The 22,729-nt window shown below is 41.9% G+C and overlaps 1 protein-coding gene across 8 annotated transcripts in view; it reads left to right on the top strand.

Annotated features, from left to right (window-relative positions):
• Nucleotides 1-22,729, top strand: part of rps6kc1 (ribosomal protein S6 kinase polypeptide 1) — a 148,441-nt gene that overhangs the window by 65,320 nt on the left and 60,392 nt on the right. For all 8 annotated transcript variants that reach the window (XR_008723922.1, XM_055639756.1, XM_055639759.1 and 5 more), the window contains 2 exons: nt 10,279-10,403; nt 17,596-17,688. Coding sequence is in view for 7 of the 8 variants with exons in the window: in XM_055639756.1 (XP_055495731.1) it covers nt 10,279-10,403; nt 17,596-17,688 (218 nt within the window). In the remaining variant the exon portion in view is untranslated. The remainder of the gene's footprint in view (nt 1-10,278; nt 10,404-17,595; nt 17,689-22,729) is intronic.

Genomic DNA, 22,729 nt, shown 5'->3' with positions numbered 1-22,729 from the left:
TTTTATTGATGACTTGGGAATAGTCATATTCTGGAATTGTTTTCCTTTTCTCAAAGAAGATGCAAATCTGATGGCCTACATGCCACTTATGAAACGAGTATTGTGAAGGGAATGCACTCAGCTATGATCAAGTATCTGAAGCCAGTGCTTGGGTTGATAGTACATCAGATGCGTTCCAGGCTGGGGAAAAAAGATGATGGTTTTGGTGGATTTAGATATTGGTGAACGGGGGAACTCTGTAGCATGATTTATTTTTGTATTTGGAGGATATGTGACCATTGCTTTTATTTTCTGCAGAAAAGTTAGATTTCTGAGATTCTTGAAGCTCTTTACATTCCTTTTGTGGTGACTCTTCCAAAACGTCTTTAGATATGATAGTAGAATGGTAATAACACTCCACTATATAGATTGGACAGGTTTGGAGGGATATGGACCAAATGCTGGCAGGTGGGTCTAGTGTAGCTGGGACATGTTGGCCGGTGTTGGCAAATTGGGCCGAAGGGCCTGTTTCCACACTCTATGACTCTATAACTCTATGACTCAATATCATGCACAGTGTTCTCCTAAGCTGCAGTGTTTTGACCCAAAATGCCATCTTACGCGTTTTGCCTCTAGATATGCTGCTTGTTCCACTGTTCTTCCATCTTTGTGTTTTTTACTTGCAATTCCAGCATCTGCAGTCTCTTTTGCCTTCAGCCACGTGGACCTGTGTGGTCTGACCAACACAAACATTCTACGTGATGTCACGTTTGGCATTGTGATATCAGCAATTGTATCATTATCTGGGTCTCATTGATGCGTGAATTTTAGTATTGAAAGGACGTGCAGGAGCAGACACCAGTGATATCGGAAGAGTACAACATGCAGAGAAAAATGTTTACAATATACTTGAAAGTTGTTGCTAACTGAGACCATAAATGCCCTCATTACAATATTCAACAGCCTAGGTGTGGTAAAAAAAAGTTAGTGTAATCGTGTTGATAATTTTAAAGATATGAATAATATCACAAATTTTGGCATCTTTATGCAATTTCTGCTTTCATTTTTCCACTTGTGTTGTATGCATCCTATGTCCCAAGAGTAAAGGATAATGTTGCAGAGAGTATATCACAGCAGAGTGGTGATGACTGTACAGGTTTGTATTGATAGAATGTAGAACAGTAGAGCACAGGAACAGGCCTCAATCCAACATGTCTGTGCTGGATGCCAAATTAAATCCCATCTGCCTGCAAATAGTCTATATCCCTCCATCCTCTGCGTGTTACTTTAGTTTTATAGTTTAGAGAGACAACGCGGAAACTGGCCCTTCAGCTAGGTATGTTACAAAACCTACCTGAATCGTGGCTGAGAATCTGTCCCAGCCCCGTGTGCGTGATTTTGGCGCTGTTTAGAGGGGGCGGGTTTAAAACGCGATTTTTACTAGGCTGTTGCAATCGAAAATGTTCAGCCTAGTAAATCATTAACGGAAAATCGCTGAAAGACCCCGTCGCAAAAGGTATTATTAGTTTTTATGGCCTTGTATAATAGTTATAGTAGTTTAAAAACCACTCTCTAAACCCGCTACCTCTCGCAGCCCCAGGGTTTTATAAAGCAAACAATTAAAGGTATGTACCTTATTTTTACATTAAAAGGGGCTTCTTAAGAACCCTGTATATAACGTTTTCTATAGCGAATAGTTCATTTTGGGCTCTTTATATCCCGCAGTATTTTTCTGGGCATTTGGGGGCACAAATCCACTGCAATGTGAACGTTCTAAACCAGCGCGTTCACAGGAACCCACTAGAAAGCCGATTTAAATTGACTTTAATTTACAGCAATTGGCCTTCCATTTGGCCTATAAATTGATGTAAATGAGATTTAAAAATCATGTTTTATTGTGAATTATTTGTGAATATTATTTGGACACTTAGGCTATTTAAAAATGTTAATCATTTATTAAGAAATGGATAGATGTTTAGATCTAGTAATTGAAGTTTGAAATTAGCTACAATTGGGGTAACTAACGAATTATATGCTTTAATTTCAGGTCCTCCAAGTAAGATTATTTTATATTTGTTTCAGAATGGTTCAATCTATGATAACTGAAAATTTCATTCAGTTCTCTTAATTTTTAAGAAGGTTATGGGCTTTTGACTGTCCTCGATCACAGCTTTTTTGTTATGTCCATAGAAAATCAATAGGAAACAAGATGCTAATTTCCGAGTATGAAAATGGCCATAACTTTTTTATTACTTGAGATATGAAAGTGAATTAGGTGTCAAATTAAACTTATTGTTATGCTTTATCTGATGGGATAAATTGCAGACTTGATTTTTTAAATCTCAAAATTTTGTAACATTGCTACTTCAGCCCACCAAGTCTGCACCGACCAGCGATCCCCGCACATTAACACTATCCTACACACATGAGGGACAATTTACACTTATTCCAAGCCAATTTACCTACATACCTCTACGTCTTTGGAGTGTTGGAGAAAATCCAAGATCTTGGGGGGGAAAACCCACACAGGTCACGGGGAGAACATACAAACTCCTTACAGACAGCACCCGTAGTAGGGATCAAACCCGGGTCTCTTGCTCTGCAAGCGCTGTAATGTAGCATCTCTACCTCTGCGCCACCGTTCCGCCCTTCTATGGCTGTGCCACTGTGCCGCCCTATATGCAAATACCACTTAAATGTTGCTATTGTATCTGCTTCCACCGCCTCTCCTGGCAGTGTGTTCCAGGCACCTACCAATTACTGTAAACAAAAAATGCCTTGAAATCTTCTTTAAACTCTTTCCCACCCCCATCTCATCTTGAACCGATGCCCTCCAGCATTTGGCAAGACCATCCTTGGAAAAAGCCACTGACTATTGTGCCTATCTCTCTCATAATTTTATACTGTTCTATCAGGTCCCGCCTCAGCCTCCAACTCTTCAGTCCAAGTTTGTCCAAGCTCCCCTTACAGCCAATTCATTCCAATCCAGGCAATGATCTGGCAAACTGCTTCTACACCTCTATAAATCCTTCCTGTAATGCGGCAACCAGAAATACACAAAATATTCCAAAGGTAGTTTTATAAAGCTGTAAATGTCTTTCTGACATACTCAGTACTGTAACTGAGTAAGGCAAGCATGCAAGCAGTACTCTGATTCGGTAACGCAAGGAAGTGCAGTTGCTGGTTTTACAAAGAAAAAACACCCGCAAGTGTTGGAGCAACTAAGTGGGTCAGGCAGCATCTCTGGAGGACGTGGAAGGGTTCTGACCCAAGACATCCATGTCCTGCATAGATGCTTCCTGACCAGCTGAAACATCACTGACCATAGACCTTCAGTCAGAATATCATTCCTTCAGCTTCTGTCTTCGATGGCTAAGCTAATTTTGAATCCAGTCCACTAGGTCATGGTAGATTCCATATTTTGTAATCTTTTGGATCAGCCTACCATGCGGGGCCATCTCAAATGCTTTACTGAAGTCCACTTGGACAACATCCATTGCCCTACCCTCATCAATCAACTTCATCACCTCTTCAAAAAAAAAACTCAAACCAGTTCATAAAACATGACCTCCCTCACACAAAGTTGTGCTGACCATCCTTAATAAGTCCTGCGTTTCCAAATGTGAGTAAATCAGATCCCTGAGGATCTTCTCCATGACCTTCCCTTTCATTGACGTGAGGCTTACCGGCCTGTAATGTGCTGGATTATCCTCATTGCCCTTCGGGAACGAAGGACCAACATTGGCTATTCTCTAGTCTCTGAGGCCACACCTGTTCAGGCCACATCTATTTCCTGTCTTGCCTATCTTAATAACTTGGGATAAATCCCAAAGTGCCCTAATGGCTTATCCGTCTTAGTGTTCTTTAAGAGACCCAACACCATCATCTTCTTGATATCAATATGTCCTTACTGAGAAACTCCACACTGATCTCACTATCCTTCAGACCCATCTCTTTGGTGAGCACTGATGCAAACCACTGATGGTACCTTGCCTCTTCCTCCGGCTCTAGTCATGAATTCCCTCCTTCATCCTTGACTTGTCCAACCTTCCCCCTAACTGTCTGCTGATTTGTACTGTATGTATAAAATGCCTTTCAAAGTTTCTTAATCCAACTTGTCAAGGGCATTCCATGGCCCCTTTATCCCTGTTTCAGTTCTTTTCACTCCAAAGAATATCATTTTTTTGCAGTCCTGTAAACTGGGAGATTAATTAAGAGTTTTATATTCCATCAAGTGTATTCGCAATAGCCTGAAAATAGGACCCATTAATGCCTGTTTTTCCAAGGGCAGTTCATGCACACATTTTTTTTTCAGTTGTTTGTGGGAGAAATGGTGCCAATTGTGAAATTGGCCTGGGCACTTTATTTTAGTGAGGCTGTTGTTAACCTGGCATCTATCCATCACCTATGAATTCATAAGTCAGATATCAGATGTTCTATCCATTAATGGCATGAATAGGGGCTTTTGTGTGCAGCCCATTACCTTCATTGAACACTGAGTGCACTACTGCAAGTACAACTAGTGCTACTTTCTTCCATATGTGTGTATTTCAAGAGGCAGTCTGTTGACATTGGAGGGGTTTAAATGAGCTTGCAGGGAGAGAAGGGAACCTCAAAGGAGAGTCAGCAAGGAGAGAGACGCAATTGGAGCAACAAGCTGGAAATAGGAAACACAAATAGAAATGCAGAAAGCAACGCAGCAGGTTGGCAGCATCTGTAGTGATTGAAACAGATCCATCGCCTCAGGTCAAGGACCCTTCATTAGAACGGGAAAAATGGAAAGGTGAGCATTATTAAATAGCATACAGGGGGAAGGGGGGAAACATCAGAAGGCATATCTGATAGTGTAGACCAAAGTTATCCAGGTAATTATTACAGCAGAAAGGTAGCAGCCACGTATGTGGAGAGGAACTTAAAAAAAAGATGGTTACTTAAAATTGCTGAGGTCAATATTAAGTTCAGAGGGTGTAGTGTAATCAGGGAGAAGACGAGATGCTGTCCCTCAGCTTACGATGCGGATTATTGGAACAACACAGGATGAGGATGGGAATCAGAGTTGCACAGAGAATGAAAGTGACAGATGACTGGAAGTTTAGAATCCCCCCGTGGACTGATCAACACATTGAGAGTTGAACATTAGATATGTACTGTGTAAATTAAATAGGCAATGGAACAAAAGGCAAGCAAGAAATAGTATCAGCAAATGGAGAAATATTAATAGGGCAAATTTAAAGGGCTGACATTTAGTGCACCCTATCTGCAATAGAACGGTAGATTTACCAATATAAATGGGTGACATGATGGCGCAGCGGTAGAGTCGCTGCTGTACAGCGCCAGCTACCCGGGTTCAATTCTGACTACGGGTGCTGTCTGTACGGTGTTTGTACATTCTCCCCGTGACCGCGTGGGTTTTCCCTGGGTGGTCCGGTTTCCTCCCACACTCCAAGGACGCACAGGTTCGTAGGTTTGTTGTCTTCAACCACCATTTTGGAGTTAGCTTCCTAGGCAACCTGCGCAGAACGCTGCTCGTGATGAAGTGGTACGCTAGTGAGGTGGTATGTTTCTACTCCTGCAGAAGTGAGGCATGTTCCTGTGTACCATTTTTTCTTCTCTTGTAGGGAAGTGATTTGCAACTCCATATACCTGGAGAATAGCTAGGCTCTTGATTCGGGCACCTTTGCTCTTATGGAACCATAAACCGTGAATGATTATAATCTCTGTGTCTGTATGCAGTGATCTACTCAAAGTGGATCTACTGTTGGCTTGGTCATTGTTCCTTTGGACCAAACTGCTACCATTTGGTAGAGATCAGACCTCCCACTGAATGAAGGAGAATTTATATGGAAGCAAAGCAAGAATTCACATGTCATCCATCCTATATATATTCCATAGCACCGCAGACAATGAACTACATCTGTTTTTTGTTTTTTCAGGTTGTTTCCTTCTAAACCTTGTCATGAGTAAAGCAGTTTACCATCATGGTCAATAGCGGGGTGGTTTGCAAATATCAAATACCTCCCTCAGGCATGAACTACATCTTCCCTGCCCCATGAAACTGCTATATAACAGGGATCTATCCTGTAGCTTGCCCCATTGCTTATATGGGACTACTGTAGCTGCCCAATGACATGGATTGCTCTAATCTAATCTGCTCCATCTGTGATACTGGGGGATGCCATGAACATTGACACACACTCGTCATGTTCCCTTCGAAACCCCTTGCTCCTCCTATTCTATCACCTCTTCTGCAGAATGCCCCATCCAAAGATTCCTCAAAGCCGAAACAGAAAATGTTGCCCTTGTCGACTTTGTTTCAAGAGAGCGCAGCAAATATCATCTGGTGAGGCAATGCTAAATAGTTATAGTTTAGTTTCAGTTCAGTTTTAGTTTATTGTCACGTGTACCGAAGTACAGTGAAAAGTTTTTGTTGCGTGCTGACTAGTCAGCGGAGGAACTCAATACATGATTACATTCGAGCCATTCACAGTGTACCGATACATGATAAGGGAATAATGTTTATTGTAAGATAAAGCCAGTAAAGTCCGTTCAAAGATAGTCCGAGGGACACCAGTGAGGTAGATAGTAGTTCAGGACAGCTCTCTAATTGCGGGAGGATGGTTCAGTTGCCTGATAACAGCTGGGAAGAAACTGCCCCTGAATCTGGAGGTGTGCGTTTTCACACTTCTATACCTTTTGCCCGATGGTATAGACTTTTATTGTAGTTTCCAGATCATCATGATTTTTGTTCCCCAGAGGCTTTTGTGGGAGATGTTGCTACACATATCTCCCACACTATGTAGCCGTGAACATCGACAACGTATTGGCCTCAGCAATTTCCACAGGCGCTCAGTCTCTGTGAAATTATGCGGATTAACCTCAACATCCTTAAGATAACTTTCTTAAAAATTATAAGTGGACAAAAAATGCTGGAGAAACTCAGCGGTTTAGGCAGCATCTATGGAGAAAAGTAGTAGGCGAAGTTTCGGGTCGAGACCCTTTTCAGAATTTCTTAAAAATGATGCTGTTTTTATGATATTTTTGAGGTTATTTTATTTAATTACCTGAGAGAAAATATTATTGGTCAAAATTTGAAATGCTTTCCGCCCCACCTCTATCTTTCAGTCTCAAGAAAGCTTCCGACCAAAATGTTACCTTTTCCTTCTCTCTAGAGATGCTGCCTGACCAACTGAGCTACTCAAGCATTTTGTGTCTATCTTTGATTCCATTGAACATGGTCTTATATCTCATAAATTCATACAGCACAGAAACGGGCCCTTTGGCCCAACTTATCCAAGTTGATCAAGATGTCCATCTAAGTGGGTCCCATTTGCCCGTGTTTGGCCCATAACCCTCTAAACCTATCCTATCCACCAATCTCTCCAAATATATTTTAATAGTGTACAGAGGTTGAGAAGGGTCATAATTGGTACAGAGGAAGTTGCAGCATTATTATAATTTGTCGTGTCCCCCCGTGTCCTCTGTCTCCGTCGGCGCTGAGGCCTAATGGTGGAGCTGGCGGCCTCGGGGCTGTGGTGGCGTTCCGTCGTTCCTGGCTGCAGCCCGACGGAGCTGTGGCGGCACTCCGGCGTTCCGGCGGCGGCCTGACTTGGAGCTGTGGAGGCGTTCTGGCGTTCCGGAGGCGACAAGGCTGGATGGCCGACTTTGGAGGCTCGGCCGTGGGCCCAGTGGACGACATCATCAGGAGCTCGCAGGTCACAGGTTGGTGACCTGTTTTTCCGGAGCTCCCGCAACAACAGCTTCGTCCGCTGGACTGGAGGGCGGCAGCTTCAACCGCCCCAGGCCGCGGAGTTTGAGCCGGCCCGTTTGCGGAGCTCGGTTGAGCCGCGGGACTTACTTACCATCAGCCGGTGGGGTCACAACATCGGAGGCCTGGATCGCCTCAACGCAGAGGGAGAACAAGGAGGGAAGAGACAAAGACTTTAAGACTTTTGCCTTCCATCACAGTGAGGAGGTGCCTGGTGGACTCACTGTGGTGGATTTTAAATTTGTGTTTATTGTGTGTTTTGTTATTTTTATTATAGGCAACGAAATTTTGTTCAGACCGAAAGGTCAGAATGACAATAAAGGATACTTTGACTTTGACTTTTATGATTTAAGCACATTCTTAGTTAATGCCTACTATGTTCTGTTGTGCTGAAGCAAAGCAAGAATTGCATTGTCCTATCAGGCACACATGACAATAAACTCTCTTGAATCTTGAATCTTGAATTCTCGCCTGCAGTTAATTAAATATTGTATATTAGAATATCTGATTCAGAAACCATCTTTCCAATTGAACACTGAATATAATAAAAAGGAACTGCAGTTGCTGGTTTAGACAAAAGATAGACACAAAATGTTGGGGTAACTCAGCGGGTCAGGCAGCATCTCTGCCTCAGAAGGCAGTGAAGGCCAATTCTCTGGATGCTTTCAAGAGAGAGTTAGATAGAGCTCTTAAAGATAGCGGAGTCAAGGGATATGGGGAGAGAGCAGGAACGGGGTACTGATTGTGGATGATCAGCCATGATCAAAGTGAATGGTGGTGATGGTTCGAACGGCCGAATGGCCTACTCCTGTACCTATTGTCTATTGAAAATGGATAGGTGACGTTTTGGGTTGAACCCTTCTTCAGACACTGACATTGAAGAAGGGTTCCATCCCGAAACGTCACCTATCCATTTTCTCCAGAGATGCTGCCTGATCAAACTGAGTTACTTTAGCATTTTGCAACAATCAAGCTAGCAAATGTGTTTTGTTTGGTTGATAAAGTTTTGATTTTCATCACATGCTCTCTGATTAATGCAATAAATATTCATGTATTTTTGATATACATTGGTTTCCATAGTTGCGTATATTTAGTAGTTTGCTGTAATGCTGGGGTAACATCCTCAGTTTAGTGTTAATATAATGCCTACAAGTCCAGTGTCTTCTATGGCGTTCCTGTATTTTCAGCATTGCAATTAGTTTGTGTTATTGAGGAACTTACAAAAGGAAAGGTTGATAGGAACTATCAATGGACAAGCTTTTCCCTTTGAGAATAGGGAAGATTCAAACAAGAGGACATGACTTCAGAATTAAGGGACAGAAGTTTAGGGGTAATATGAGGGGGAACTTCTTTACGCAGAGAGTGGTGGCGGTGTGGAACGAGCTTCCAGTGGAAGTGGTGGAGGCAGGTTCATTGGTATCATTTAAAAATAAATTGGATAGGCATATGGATGAGAAGGGAATGGAGGGTTATGGTATGAGTGCAGGCAGGTGGGACTAAGGGGGAAAAAAAAATTGTTCGGCATGGACTTGTAGGGCCGAGATGGCCTGTTTCCGTGCTGTAATTGTTATATGGTTATATGGTTATATGGAACTGCTTATAAATTGTTTTTATTTCAATATATTGGGCAAAATGGAAGAGGGTCAGTCAATCCAACCCATTTATCTTGGTGAGCAAATGATTCTTACATAGTTGACTATGTGTGTCTTTAGGGTGAAGTAGAGTTGGAGCTTGAGGCATAACTGGATGCACAACCACAATTCATTCCACACGTCCTGACTTGCATTTTTAAAGGAAAAATGTAAAAAAATCTTCATTCATGGCTGCAATGGACACTACCTGAACCAACATTCTCCATTGTATGAGTGATCTCTGGCGCGAGAAGGGTGTGAAGACAAAAGCGTGCACAAAAAGTGTGTTCAGATGCACTATACTTCTCCATCACTCAAATACACAGTGCACGGTGATAGCCAATAAATAATATGGACTTTGTTTTGAAACACATCTGTACTATTATCAGCCATGACATTAAACATTTTGAATATTGATTTTTGGTGTGCCTTAAAAAAAGGATTTGAATATTTAATCAAGAGAAATCATTTATATTTTTACATGATTAAAGTGGGGGCAGTGTGTCTGAAGAAGGGTCTCGACCCGAAAGGTCACCCATTCCTTCTCTCCAGAGATGCTGCCTGACCCACTGAGTTACTCCAGCTTCAATCTGTGTCTATCTTCAGTGTGGCTGAAAGTCCTACTTCACTGAGTCACATGAAGTGTTTGTATTGTGCCTTCATTGAGCTAATTACTATAGCCAATGCATGGTGATGTAGCCAAAAAGTATATTGTTTTCACAGATGGTAATTACTTGTGCCATTTGTGACATTAGTTTCAATTTGAAAACTGCCTGCCATAGAATTCATTGCATGACACCTTTCAGAAATTTGCAGTTGCTGAGAATGAACACGTTTTTCAAGCTGTTTTAGGATACAGGTTCAATAAATTAAAATGTTTCTGAATATCTTTGGTATATCCAGGTGAATCGAGTCCGAGTCGCCGAGAAGCAGTGAAAAAGAAGACTGCAGAGTATCTAATGCGTGCAGAACAGATCTCTACTCGATGTCTCAGGACACCCGTGGACGGTGGTTCCCTTCAGTCGTGGGTAAGTCCACGTTTGCATTTTATTTTACCTTTCGCATGTTTCTCTGCTAAAATGCGTAGATAAAATTCTTCCTCGCAGTTCATAAAATCTGTTTTACTGCGAGATAATGCAAATTTTGTCCACAAGAATGTTTGCCAGTGATCATTATTTTTACACACCATACAGACTAAAGCAGCACATTGCCGCCGTTGGTAGATCTGCTGCCTCACAGTGTAAATAGCTTGTTCTAAGCTTCCCCCCAGTCTAGTTTCAGTCAAAAACCACTGAGAAGCACTTGTGCATCTAAACTTTATTTTGGTAAAACACAATAACAGTTCCCCACTACTATACCTAACCACTGCGGGTTCGATTCTTGTATCTATCTGGCCAAGCCCTCCTAGCCTCGTGCAAGCAGAGACACTCAAGAAGGTCACCCAGTCCTAAACGTTCTCCCAGAAGATCGACACAGGGGCTTGTGGGAACGGCCTTTTATAGGTTCCCGAACCTTGAGGGGCCAAACCACATAGGGGTGGTCTCTATACAGTCCAATAACAGATATCGATTAACACAGTACATGATAGACATTTCCCTAACCCCAATAATACAGTGACTAATACAAAGCATCTGACAAAGTTTCTAGATACAAGTTAACAGAGATGAATTATGCAACATGTGCCTGGATATTCAAGAAACCCAGACAAGGCTCAACACTTAACCCAATCAACATCTAGCAAAGTAAAGCTTTGTAACAATATTTACAATGTATATGTCTGGTTTGCATTCACCCAATCCGTTTCATGCAATTTACACCTAATTGTAAGAATCTGCAGATGTTCCATTCTCGTCCTGCAACTCTTATCTAGGCTCTAGACAAGCTGGCACCATTCTGCAGCTTGTCCTATTTCTGCAGAAGGCACATTTAAATTGATCAAATGGCCTAGCAGCCCAGCCTTTACTCAATTTTAGTCCTGGCATCTCCAATTTGGCCAGAATTAACATTCCTTCCTTTTATCATATATGATAAACCATCATTGATGATAACCAAATAATCAGATAATCAGATATACATATGTGTGTCATTATCCATTAACAACAAGAAGACGATAATATTTCTTCCCAAAAGCTTATCAAGCTTCCCGAGTTTTCGTGGGCGCAAATTCCTTCCATCCATGTTGTTGCCCATTCTTCCATCCATTTCCATAGTCCAACCTATAATTCCTGAAAAACCTGGACAAAGCAAGTTATCATTCATGCTCTAGTGCTTTACCATACATTCACTGTACTATTCCCATTCTATCAACACTATGCCTTTTCCATTTCACTATAACTATCCCTACTATATTCTGCTCTATCACTGTATTCCTATTACTATTCTGTTCTGTAATATACTCTTTACTAAGATCAACACTAATCAGGATCAACACTAATCAGCCCTCTCCGTAATCACACAATGTTCTTTAATGTATAGCTGATGATGGTTTTTCATATAAATTTCAGCTGGGTTCAGGCCAGATTTCCCAACAGGCGTGACTTTTATTTAAAGCAAACCATGAAAAATATTTAAATTCAACCAAATTCAGTCTCAACCTTCAATTTAATATTTTAGGTTTCAGGGCCCATCTCATCCTCCTCATTCCACAGCTTGTGGTCGATAACACAATTCCATTCCAATTCCTGTGGAATTCCCAGATGTTCAAATTTAATCAATCAATTTCCATATGTTGTCAATTTTATCATCAAGCCATTTAAGGATGCCGAATCCAGGGACAATTTCTTTCCATCTTGACAATAGAAGCCGCTTTACTATCAAGGGTCAAACAATTTAGATCCACCGGTCAAATACATCGACTGATATCTCAACACCCATTTCTTTATTCCTCTTTTTTTTTTTTTTTTTTAATTTTATTTTTATTAGAAGTACGGTAAATTACAATACTACACAACACATATATCTTAATACATTTTTTGTACCGCTTCATTTTTTTTGAGCTTTAAGAAAAAGGTAGAAGTAAGGAAAGTAAAGAAAGTGCGCGAGAGTCGTGAAGTGCAAGAGTGTTGGGAAAAGAAAGCCCCTTAGAAAAGAAGTTAGAGAAGGAAGTAAAGTGAGAAAATAGATCCTAGAAAAGAAAGAAAAAGAAAATAGGAACAATCGCTCTATTATAACATTAAACTCCACAGAAAGGGGACTACCAACTAAGTCTGTTTTTGTTGTTTTACCTCCCGTTACCAGGTCCTGATACCACTTATTTATTTATTTGTTTATTTAAATTACTATTGCACCTCATACTTGTAATAGGTCCAGAAACATAGACCACGTCTTTTGGAATTGGTCTGCTTTACCTGCTAAGAGGAATCTCATCTCTTCCAGATGTAATGTTTCAAACATATTTGATATCCACATTTTTATTTTATTCCTCTTTTTAATTATAGATTTCTCCTCCAGTACTTCTTCCTTAGTATGTTGGCTCAGCTCTCAGTCCATAGGGGTTCTTCCTCATAACTATTTTCCTTTTACCTCTAAGAAACTCTTTCTGGATGGTTAGTATTGACCTTCCGAGGGGAACTCACTATCTAAATTTTCAGTCTACCTCATCATTTTATACCACTACCTTACGTTTCCAGGGTATGTCTTAATTCCTGATATCCGCTAGGGTCTGTCCCTTTCTTGATAGAAACTAAATAGTCCCGTCCCATCTTCGATTATCGTCCTGTGGGTGAGACGAGAAGAATGCAAAGTCAACTATCAATCCTCTAATAATTTTTTAAGACTATACCCCATAAGCCCTTTTTCAAATCAATTTATTTTTATAACAAAATTTAGGCGCAAAGTGAGTATTTTGCCCCGAGCCACAGAGGAGTGTCTATTTTCAACTTTAAATTCAATTCTTCAAATTAGATAGTTGTCATAGGTTGTCTGTATCTGTTAGAAAAGGTTGGATGCTGTTATGTTCTTTCTCATTCACTGGTGTCAACAGCTAGATGATGTTAAAGTTGGGCACCAGGGTAGGTATCTTCTTCTTCCTCGATGTTAGTTTCAAAGAGTAGGGATACTGAGGAGCAGCCTTCTCTAACTGTTGGCCTTCCCAGATGTGTCTTAAAGGGACAGGACAGTATCATTTCCTCCTTGTTACTGGGGAACTACCTTACCTGAGCTGTGTCTTCTGCCGTTCTAAAGGGTCCACATTCTCTTTACCTCATTCTCCAGATAGTAGTATGCTGTAGATTATACTGTCCTGAAGGTACAACAACTTAGTAACAAGTTAGTACAATAGCTCCTTTCCCTACTCCTGTACCTCCTGCACAGTAACTTTGTTTCTTCTCTCCCTAGTGCCAGTTTAGGTTCCTTTTGATCTTATTCTTTCTGACACCAGCTACTGGGTTCATTTTCTTACTTTCTTTATTGCCCCCTTGGTTTCTCTTCCGTTCTGCTATATTCTGTCTTCTCATTGGGCACTCCCTACTCCAATGACCTAATTGTGTACAGTTGTGACAAGCTCCTTGATTTACAATGTTCTTTGCTCTAAGGGGTTTTCTTGGGCAGTGATAAGATTGTTTACAATTTTCTTTTATGTGATCTTCAGTTTTTACTACAATAGTACATCCAATTCGTTCATTCTGGTGAATTACTTAAGGGGGTTCTAGAGTAGGGGTCATGTCTCCACGTCCACAATTCCTGGACGGGTTGGTAAGTCGTGACTGAGAGAATGGGTTGGTTTGAGTAAACGGTGTGTGGCTTCTTGGTTCCTGACATTCGGGCCAGTTCTCTCTCTCTTCTCTCGGGTCCCAGTAGTCTCTTGAATTGAAGGACCTCCTATAATTCCTGGGATCTCAGATATTTCTATATCCTCTAGGATCTCTAATTTCTTCATAATCCTGGAAATCCTTTCTTTGACCCCTCTCTCACTCGCTCCCTTGTCGGACAGGCTCGACTCCAGTGTCCCATTCCCCCACAAGTGTAACATTGATTAGATAATATGGTTGGCTTTGTTTTACCCCTTTGTTCCATTGGAATGGGTTCTAGATTGGGAGTATAATTGTAATAATAATCTGATGAGTCTGGGACTCTAATTTCTCCCATTCCGTTCCTCACTAACATTTGGGGACTCCGTGGTCCTGAGTCAGAGCTTGGTTCTTCCTTCTTAACCATATGTTCAGTTTCTCTTCTAGTTACAGGATAATGTTCCTGTTTCCTACCATCCTTCCAATAGTGCCTCACAGCTCTGGCCATTTGACTGGCGCAGTTCTCAGACCAGTCCCTGTTATCAGTCTTAATTGAGTCCGCTACTGTAGTGGGAAGCCAATTCAATAAGATAGCACAATATTGTGGGGAACTTGCTCCATTTTGATAGTTTAAGTCACCTGATTGGTCCATGGATAATTTTGAAAAACGGTCTAAAAATTCACCCTTTTCTGGTTTTCTTTCCAGAATTCGTGTTAGATCGCTTGCTGTTTGAAACGTGTATGCAAGGGCTGTTAAAACAGCCTCTTCTCTTGCACTGTCATCCATTACTATGTTTGCCAAGGCTTCATGTTGGGTGTCCTAGGGCTACTAGAAATTTAGTATTTTCAGCTGGAGTAATTATCTGTTGTATGGTCTTCCATAAATCCCGGGAATCTGCATGATATACACGCATTGTGGTTCTCAAATAGTCTATAAAGGCAGCAGGTGACTTCTTTCTATCAGGGAATTTGTTTAATACTGCCATTATTTCATGGGGCTTCCACGGAGTATGGACGCCTGTGGCACGGGGATTGTTCATACTTACTGCGCTGGTCGAATCAGTTGTGCTTTTATTGGTGGAGGGATCGTCTGTTGCTTGTCATATATTTTAATGATGAGAATGAAAGTGGCATGATTAATAAATTTGCCGATGACACCAAATTGCTGGCATCGTGAATAGTGAAGAATGTTGTCTAAGGTTACAATAGGATCTAGATCTGCTGGGAAAGTGGGCAAAGAAATGACAGATGGAATTGAACTCGGACAACTGTAACATGATGCATTTTGGGAAGTTAATCCTGAGCAGGGCGTATACAGTGAATGGCAAGGGGCTGGAAACTATAACAGAATAGAGAAAACCAAGAGCTACAAGTACAAAGTTTCATGAAAGTAGAAAAACAGATGGACAGGGTAGTGAAGAATCCATACGACATGCTTACCTTCATTAGATAGAGCGCTGAGTACGGGAGTTGGGATAGACACAAAAAGCTGGAGTAACTCAGCAGGTCAGACAGCATCTCTGGTGGGAGGTCTCTTCTCCAGGGATGTAGTCTAACCTGCTGAGTTACTCCAGTTTTTGTGTCTATCTTTGGTTTAAACCAGCATCTGCAGTTCCTTCCTACACAGGAGTTGGGATGTTATGTGACAGTTGTACATGACATTGATGAGACCACAGTTGGAGTATTGTGTGCACTTCTGGTCACCGCGTTACTGGAAGAATGTAATTATTATTATTATTATTATTTTTTTTTAAGTATTTATTTTATTGGAAGCAATTGTACAAAGAAAAATTAATCGACATAACAATTATACAATTTTCGTACTGCTTCAATTTTAACATTTTATAAACTAATAACTAAATCGGAAAAAAGGAAAAAGGAAAAAGGGAAAGAAAGAAGAAAAGAAAAAGAAAAGAAAGAATTTTGAGAAAGACACAAAAAAGGAAAAAACAACCCCAGAAGGAAGAACGTAATTAAGCTGAAGAGTGTGCAAAAAAGATGTACAAAAATGTTGCCTGTACTGTAGGGCTTGAGTTATATGAAGGGAATGGATAGGCTGAAGGAAGCTGAGGGGTGATAGAAACATAGAAACATAGAAATTATGTGAAGGAGTAGGCCATTCGGCCCTTCGAGCCTGCACCGCCATTCAATATGATCATGGCTGATCATCCAACTCAGTATCCCGTACCTGCCTTCTCTCCATACCCCTGATCCCCTTAGCCACAAGGGCCACATCTAACTCCCTCTTAAATATAGCCAATGAACTGGCCTCAACTACCCTCTGCGGCAGAGAGTTCCAGAGATTCACCACTCTCTGTGTGAAAAAAGTTCTTCTCATCTCGGTTTTAAAGGATTTCCCCCTTATACTTAAGCTGTGACCCCTTGTCCTGGACTTCCCTAACATCGGGAACAATCTTCCTGCATCTAGCCTGTCCAACCCCTTAAGAATTTTGTAAGTTTCTATAAGATCCCCTCTCAATCTTCTAAATTCTAGAGAGTATCTAGAGAGTGATCTTATAATGATTATGAATTGCATAGATTGTGTAGTTAGTTGTAGCCTTTTTCAAGGTTAGGGAAGTCTGGAGGGCCTGGGTCACCTCACTTGAGAATGGACATGGACAGAGAGATTTACTGGTCTTGGATCGTGGCTACATGGTTAGAATGAATACATCTGTCGCGTCACCATGGAGCTAACCCAAGATTAAGGGATCATTTGATTGAGGTATACAAGATGATGATTGGTTCCGATGAGGCAAATTAAGGAAAAGTGGTTCAAGAACCAGGGCCAAAGATATATGTTTTCCATGAAAAGATACAGGAGAATGTGTGTAAAGCACGATTGTTAAGGAATTTCCAGCCTACTGGAAGAAAAAGCCAATCAGGCTCTCAGTAGGGAATAGATAAGCAATGGTGGGCAATTAATTTGCAAGGAACTTGGTGGGGGGTAAAACAGGCTAATGGAAATGACAGGCTTGTTCCACTGGGAACAGCCTTGGACATGGTGGGCTGAATAGCCTCCTCTATTGAAACACTTCTATAATTACGAGTTCCACTGAGTAATGGTAGGAATTTACAGGAATGTCTACAGCTTCTTCAGTGTTCTAATCCATTACAGCTTCTCTTCGTGGTTGCTTTATTCAAGTGGCAGTTCTATATATAGGTCACAAAGATCTTGTTGACTGGTGATAACTGCTCTTTTGTTACACAATACTAAAAAACACTTGTGACTATTACATTGCTGATATTTGTGAACAGCTGTCACCCCCTAAACTTAACAATGACAGTATCCGAACCAAATAAATATCTTCTATGGGGGAGTGCGTTCTCCTTGGTGCCTGCTGCAGGTTTGAAGCGGAGAGAAATTGCCTTTTGATCTTACGCACAACTGTTGTGTGACAGATTTAGTTTTCTGTAACGTGGCATTTGCTCCAGTAGGCCATCTTCCTTTAAGTGTGGCTGTGATTGATGTGTTTTCTTTGATATCTTCCATTAGCCTCCAGGACCGCTAAGTTCAAGGCCTGCTTGGAACCTGAGGAGTCCTGCAGAGGAACTGAAGGCCTTCAGAGTCCTTGGGGTGATTGACAAGGTAATTCTTCAGTTTCACTTCAAGGGTTCAACCATAAATCAACCGCCAGCTGAGACTGGAGCTTTGAAGCAATTGGTTTTGACAGGAAACAAAAGAAAAATGACTTGGTTTGTTGCTTTTTTTTTCCGCGCACAGAGAAAGGGGATTGTAAGATGATGTAGGTGCAGTACATATTATAAGAGGACCTTTAAACCTTGGTCTTTTTTAATATCAATTTTAGTTTTGCATGGTCAAGTGAAAATTGAAATTGAACTAATATCTTAAATTCTGGGCATTTATTCTTTTGAGTTTAAGCAAGTGTTTAGTTTTGTTTGCTGCTCAGTAGCTTTCACATCAAACTTTGTTTAGGTCGGGGTCTGTGACAATCTAAGAGGTGAATGTATACTGTACCACATATCATTTGACACAATATTATATGACTCCGTTTCTTTTTTTCTGAATTATTACTGTGCTCTCTCTTCCTCTCATATCTATGCATGAGTGAGAGGTAGTGTTTATCTTAATCCCTGCATTCATGTTTGCAAAGAGAACTGATACCGGCAGAAACTAATATTATACAGAGAGAATTAATGAGAACCTTTTGACATCTCAATCACTTCTTCAAAGGAGATTTTATTTAGTGACCTTGTATAAAACAGATACGGTTGAGCCACAGAGTATTAATTTTTTTATGCAATTTCACAAATTATATTTGTCGTGAGGACTAAACATAATACTGATGGGTTGCTGCAAATATCACAGTGAATCATTTTCAGCAGATTCCTTTTGAATCGAACACTGGGAGAGCTTAGAGCAAATTACAAGGCTAAAACCTGATTAAATTACTAGTTGAAGGTAGGTTTGTGTCCCCCATGCCTCTATTCGAATTTTCTTAATTTGTGAACTGGGGCTTAATCTAAAATATTTGTGTTTCTTTGAATCAGTTTATGCATAAGACCTGAAGATTTTGTTTTTTCTAATCTAGCAAGGGAAAACAACAGCCTTTCCAGTCTTTAGTGCCTCTAAAGGGCTGATGCAAACCAGTTCTGTGCTTGCAGCAGAGCTCTATTGTGCAATGAGCCTGTGATGTTCTTGTTGGAAATAGTGCTGAACACTCACCATCTCGTACCAAGGTCTCTCAGTGCCAGCAATTAGACATAAAGGAGTTGGTTGGGTTCAGTGATCAGATTCTAATTTAAATGTCTTCAAGTAGCCCACAGAAACACGAGACCCCCTCCTGAGGAAATAATCTGAATTATTTTGATTGGATTGAAAATGAATAACTACGCTCTTCTCCCTGAACCCCAACGACCCTATTCTGTTTGCTCACTTTAATTACAACGCTTATGACTATTTAGTTTATTACTACTGGAAGTCAAGCCAGTGCACGACCTTCACAATAAATGATAGTGTCCTAGGAAGTGTTGTAGAGCAGAGGGATCTTGGAGTCCAGGTCCACAATTCCCTGAAAGTGGTGTCACAGGTAGATGTGGTGGTAAAGAAGACTATTGGTACATTGGCCTTCATCAGTCAGGGTATTGAGTATAAAAGTTGGGACATTCTGTTGCAGTTGTACAAGCCTTTGGTGAGGCCACATTTGTGTTCAGTTTTGGTTACCCTGCTAGAGGAAGAATGTCATTAAGTTAGAATTGGTGCAGAGAAGATTTATGTGGATGCTGCCAGGACTTGAGGGCCAGAGCTACTGGGAGAATTTAGGAAAGCTAGGCCTTTACTTCTTTAAGCTCCAGAGGCACAATAGTGATCTTATAGAGCTGTATACAATCATGAGGAGGTTGCTAAAGAAGATGAGAGCCCATGATATTAGAGGGAAGATACTAACATGGAGAGAAGGTTGGCTGAATGGCAGAAGGCTTCTTCTTCTTGCGTTTGAGGCAGCAGAAGTCTGCAGCAGGGTGATGCCATCCAGTTCGACATCCGTAGGTGCCCACCCTAAAAAGGGTGCATGCTCCGGGTTGGCGCCAAGCTGCGGTGCTGCTGCTGTCTCTGTTTGTTGTTGTTCGCATGCTGAGGTCAGTTGACAGGGCTCACCACGGGGAGGTCGACATCATGAGCACCATGGCAGAAGGCAATGAGTGGGTATAAAGGAGGCCCTTTCTGGTTGGCTGCCAGTGACTAGCAGTGATCCACGGGTTGGTGCTGGGGCAGCTACTCTTCAATGATATACTGAGGCTCAACGGGGAAGAGTGACGTCAGGCAGAGCCAGTGGTGGGCGACTCAATAGTCAGAGGTGTGGACAGGAGATTCTGCGGCAACAGGCAAGACTCCAGGATAGTGCGTTGCCTCTCTGTTGCCAGGGCCCAGGACGTCTCGGTGCAGCTGCACGGCATCCTCAAGAGTGAGGGGGAGCAGCCGGAGGTTGATGTGCATGTTGGCACAAATGATATAGATTGGAAGAAGAAGGAGGTTCTGCAACACGGGTTTACGGAATTGGGTAGAAGACTGAAAAGCAGGACCTCCAGGGTGGTGATCTCAGGATTGCTTCCAGTACCTTGTGCTGGTGTAGGTAAGAATAGGAAGATTGGGGAAATGAATGTGTGGCTGAGGAGTTGGGGCATGTAGTTACATTTCTGGATCATTGGGATCTCTTCTGGGGCAGGGATGACTAACTGGAGGGGGACCAACATCCTGGCAGGCATGTTTGCTCATGCTACAAAGGAGGGTATAATCTGGATTGGCAGGAGGATGGGATCTTGTATAGGACAGAGGTACGTGAGAAGCTAGAAGTTGGTACGGAGGGTGGTGTGGGGAAGGTTAGTGGACAAAATAGACAGGTGAAAGGCAGAGAGTGAGGAAGGAGGGTTGGTTTAAACTGCACGTATTTTAATGCAAGGGGCCTGATGGGTAAGGCAGATGAGCTTAGGGCATGGATAGGTACAAGCGACTGGAACGTTGTAGCCATGACTGAAACCTGGTTAAGGGAGGGGCAGGACTGGCAGCTCAATGTTCCGGGGTAGAGGAGCTGCAGGAGAGACAGGGGTGAGGGAAAAAGTGGAGGGTGGGGGTTGCACTGTTGGTTAAGGAGGATGTCACGGCTGTGATCAGAGGTGACATTACAAACGGTTGGTCTAGTGAGGCTCCGTGGGTGGAACTGAAGAACAAGATAGGGATGATCACCTTGTTGGGGGTATACAACAAACCCCCGAATAGTCAACGGGAATTAGAAGAACAACTGTGCCAGGAGTTTGCAGACAGCTGCAGGTCGAATAAGGTTGTTGTAGTAGGGGATTTTAACTTTTCCAATATAGGCTGGGAAAATCATAGTGTAAAGGGTTTAAATGGGGTGCAATTCCTCAAAAGTGTTCAGGAGAGTTTTCTTAAGCAGTATGTGGAGGCCCCCACACATGAGAGGGCAACACTGGATCTAGTATTGGGAAATTGGGAAGGGCAAGTTAATGAAGTGTTTGTGGAGGAGCCTTTTGGGACCATTGACCTCAGTTCGATTTGGTTTAAGATAGTTATGGATAGGGACGGAGAGGGTCCACGTGTTAAAATGCTCAACTGGGGTAAGGCCAACTTTGAGGGTATGAGAGAAGGTCTTGCGCAAGTTGACTGGAGCAGGTTATTTGAGGGGAAATGAACATCAGCCAAGCAGGATGTTTTTAAAGGTGTGTTGACGAAAGCTCAGGATATATGTACATCTCCGTTAGAGTGAAGGGCAAAGCAGGCAAACGTAAGGAAGCTTGGCTGACGAGGGAAATTGATGCGTTCGTCAAAAACACGAAGTATGCCCCGGTTGAAATTTACGAGTCATTCTTAAATACAGGAGAGATGCCGGTAGACTGGAGGGTGGCATATGTCGTGCCTCTTTTCAAGAAGGGCTGCAGGGAAAATGCTGGGAACTATAGGCTGGTAAGCTTAACTTCTGTAGTTGGAAAGTTACTAAGTATTCTGAGGGATGTGTTGGCAAGTTGGGCTGAAGGGCCTGTTTCCACACTGTATCACTCTATGACTGTATGACACTATTTGGATGAGGGAATTGAAGGCTTTGTGGCCAAATATGTGGATGATATGAAGATAAGTGAAGAGGCAGGTGGTGTAGAGAAAACAGGGACTCTGCAAAGGACCTGGACAGGTTGGAGGAGTAGGCAAAGAAGTGGCAGTTGGAATACAGCATAGCAAAGTGAAGTTATGAATTTTGTTAGTAGGAATAAAGTTATCGACTATTCTCTAAATGGGGAGTGGATTCAGAAATAAAAGATGCAAAGGGACTTGGGAATGTTGGTGCAGAGTTCCCAAAAGGTTAATCTGCAATTGGAATCGGTAGTAAGGAAGACAAATGCAATGTTAGCATTTCTTTCGAGTGGACTGGAATATAGAAACTGGGATGTAATGCTGAGGCTTTGTAAGGTACTGGTCAGACCACATTTGGAATATTGTGAGCAGTGTTGGGCCCCATATCTAGGGAAGGATGTGATGGTATTGTTCAGAGGAGGTTTACGAGAATGATCCCAGAAGGAGTGGGTTAATGTAGGGTGAGCGTTTGACGGCACTGGGCCGGTACTCGTGCAGTTAGAAGGGTGAGGGGGTCCTCAATGAAGCTTACCGAATAGTGAAAGTCATGATCATATTGAATGGCAGTGCAGGCTCGAAGGGCCGAATGCCCTACTCCTGCACTTATTTTCTATGTTTCTATGTTGCTATGAAAGGCCTGGACACAGTGGATGTGGAAAGGATGTTTCCACTGGTGAGGGAGTCTAGGACCAGAGGGCACACCCTCAGAATAAAATAACATAGCTTTAGAAAGGAGATGGGGAGGAACTTATGTCATCAGAGGATGGTAAATCTGTGGAATTAATTGACACAGACCGCTGTGGAGGCTTAGTCATTGGGTATTTTTAAGGTGGATATTGACAGATCCTTGATTAGTAAGGATGGCAAAGATTATGGGGAGTAGGCAGGAGAATGGGGTTGAGAGGGAAAGATAGATCAGCAATGATTAAATGGCAGAGTAGACTTGATGGGCCTAATGGCTTAATTCTGATCCTATTTTTCCTATGAACATGAATTGATAGAATGAATGTTTTACCCAGGGTAGGATAAT

The sequence above is a fragment of the Leucoraja erinacea genome, chromosome 8 (genome assembly GCF_028641065.1).
Source record: "Leucoraja erinacea ecotype New England chromosome 8, Leri_hhj_1, whole genome shotgun sequence".
Classification (NCBI taxonomy): Eukaryota; Metazoa; Chordata; class Chondrichthyes; order Rajiformes; family Rajidae; genus Leucoraja; species Leucoraja erinaceus.
The sequence above is the reverse complement of the archived record's forward strand: the minus strand, read 5'-3'. Positions and strand labels throughout refer to the sequence as shown.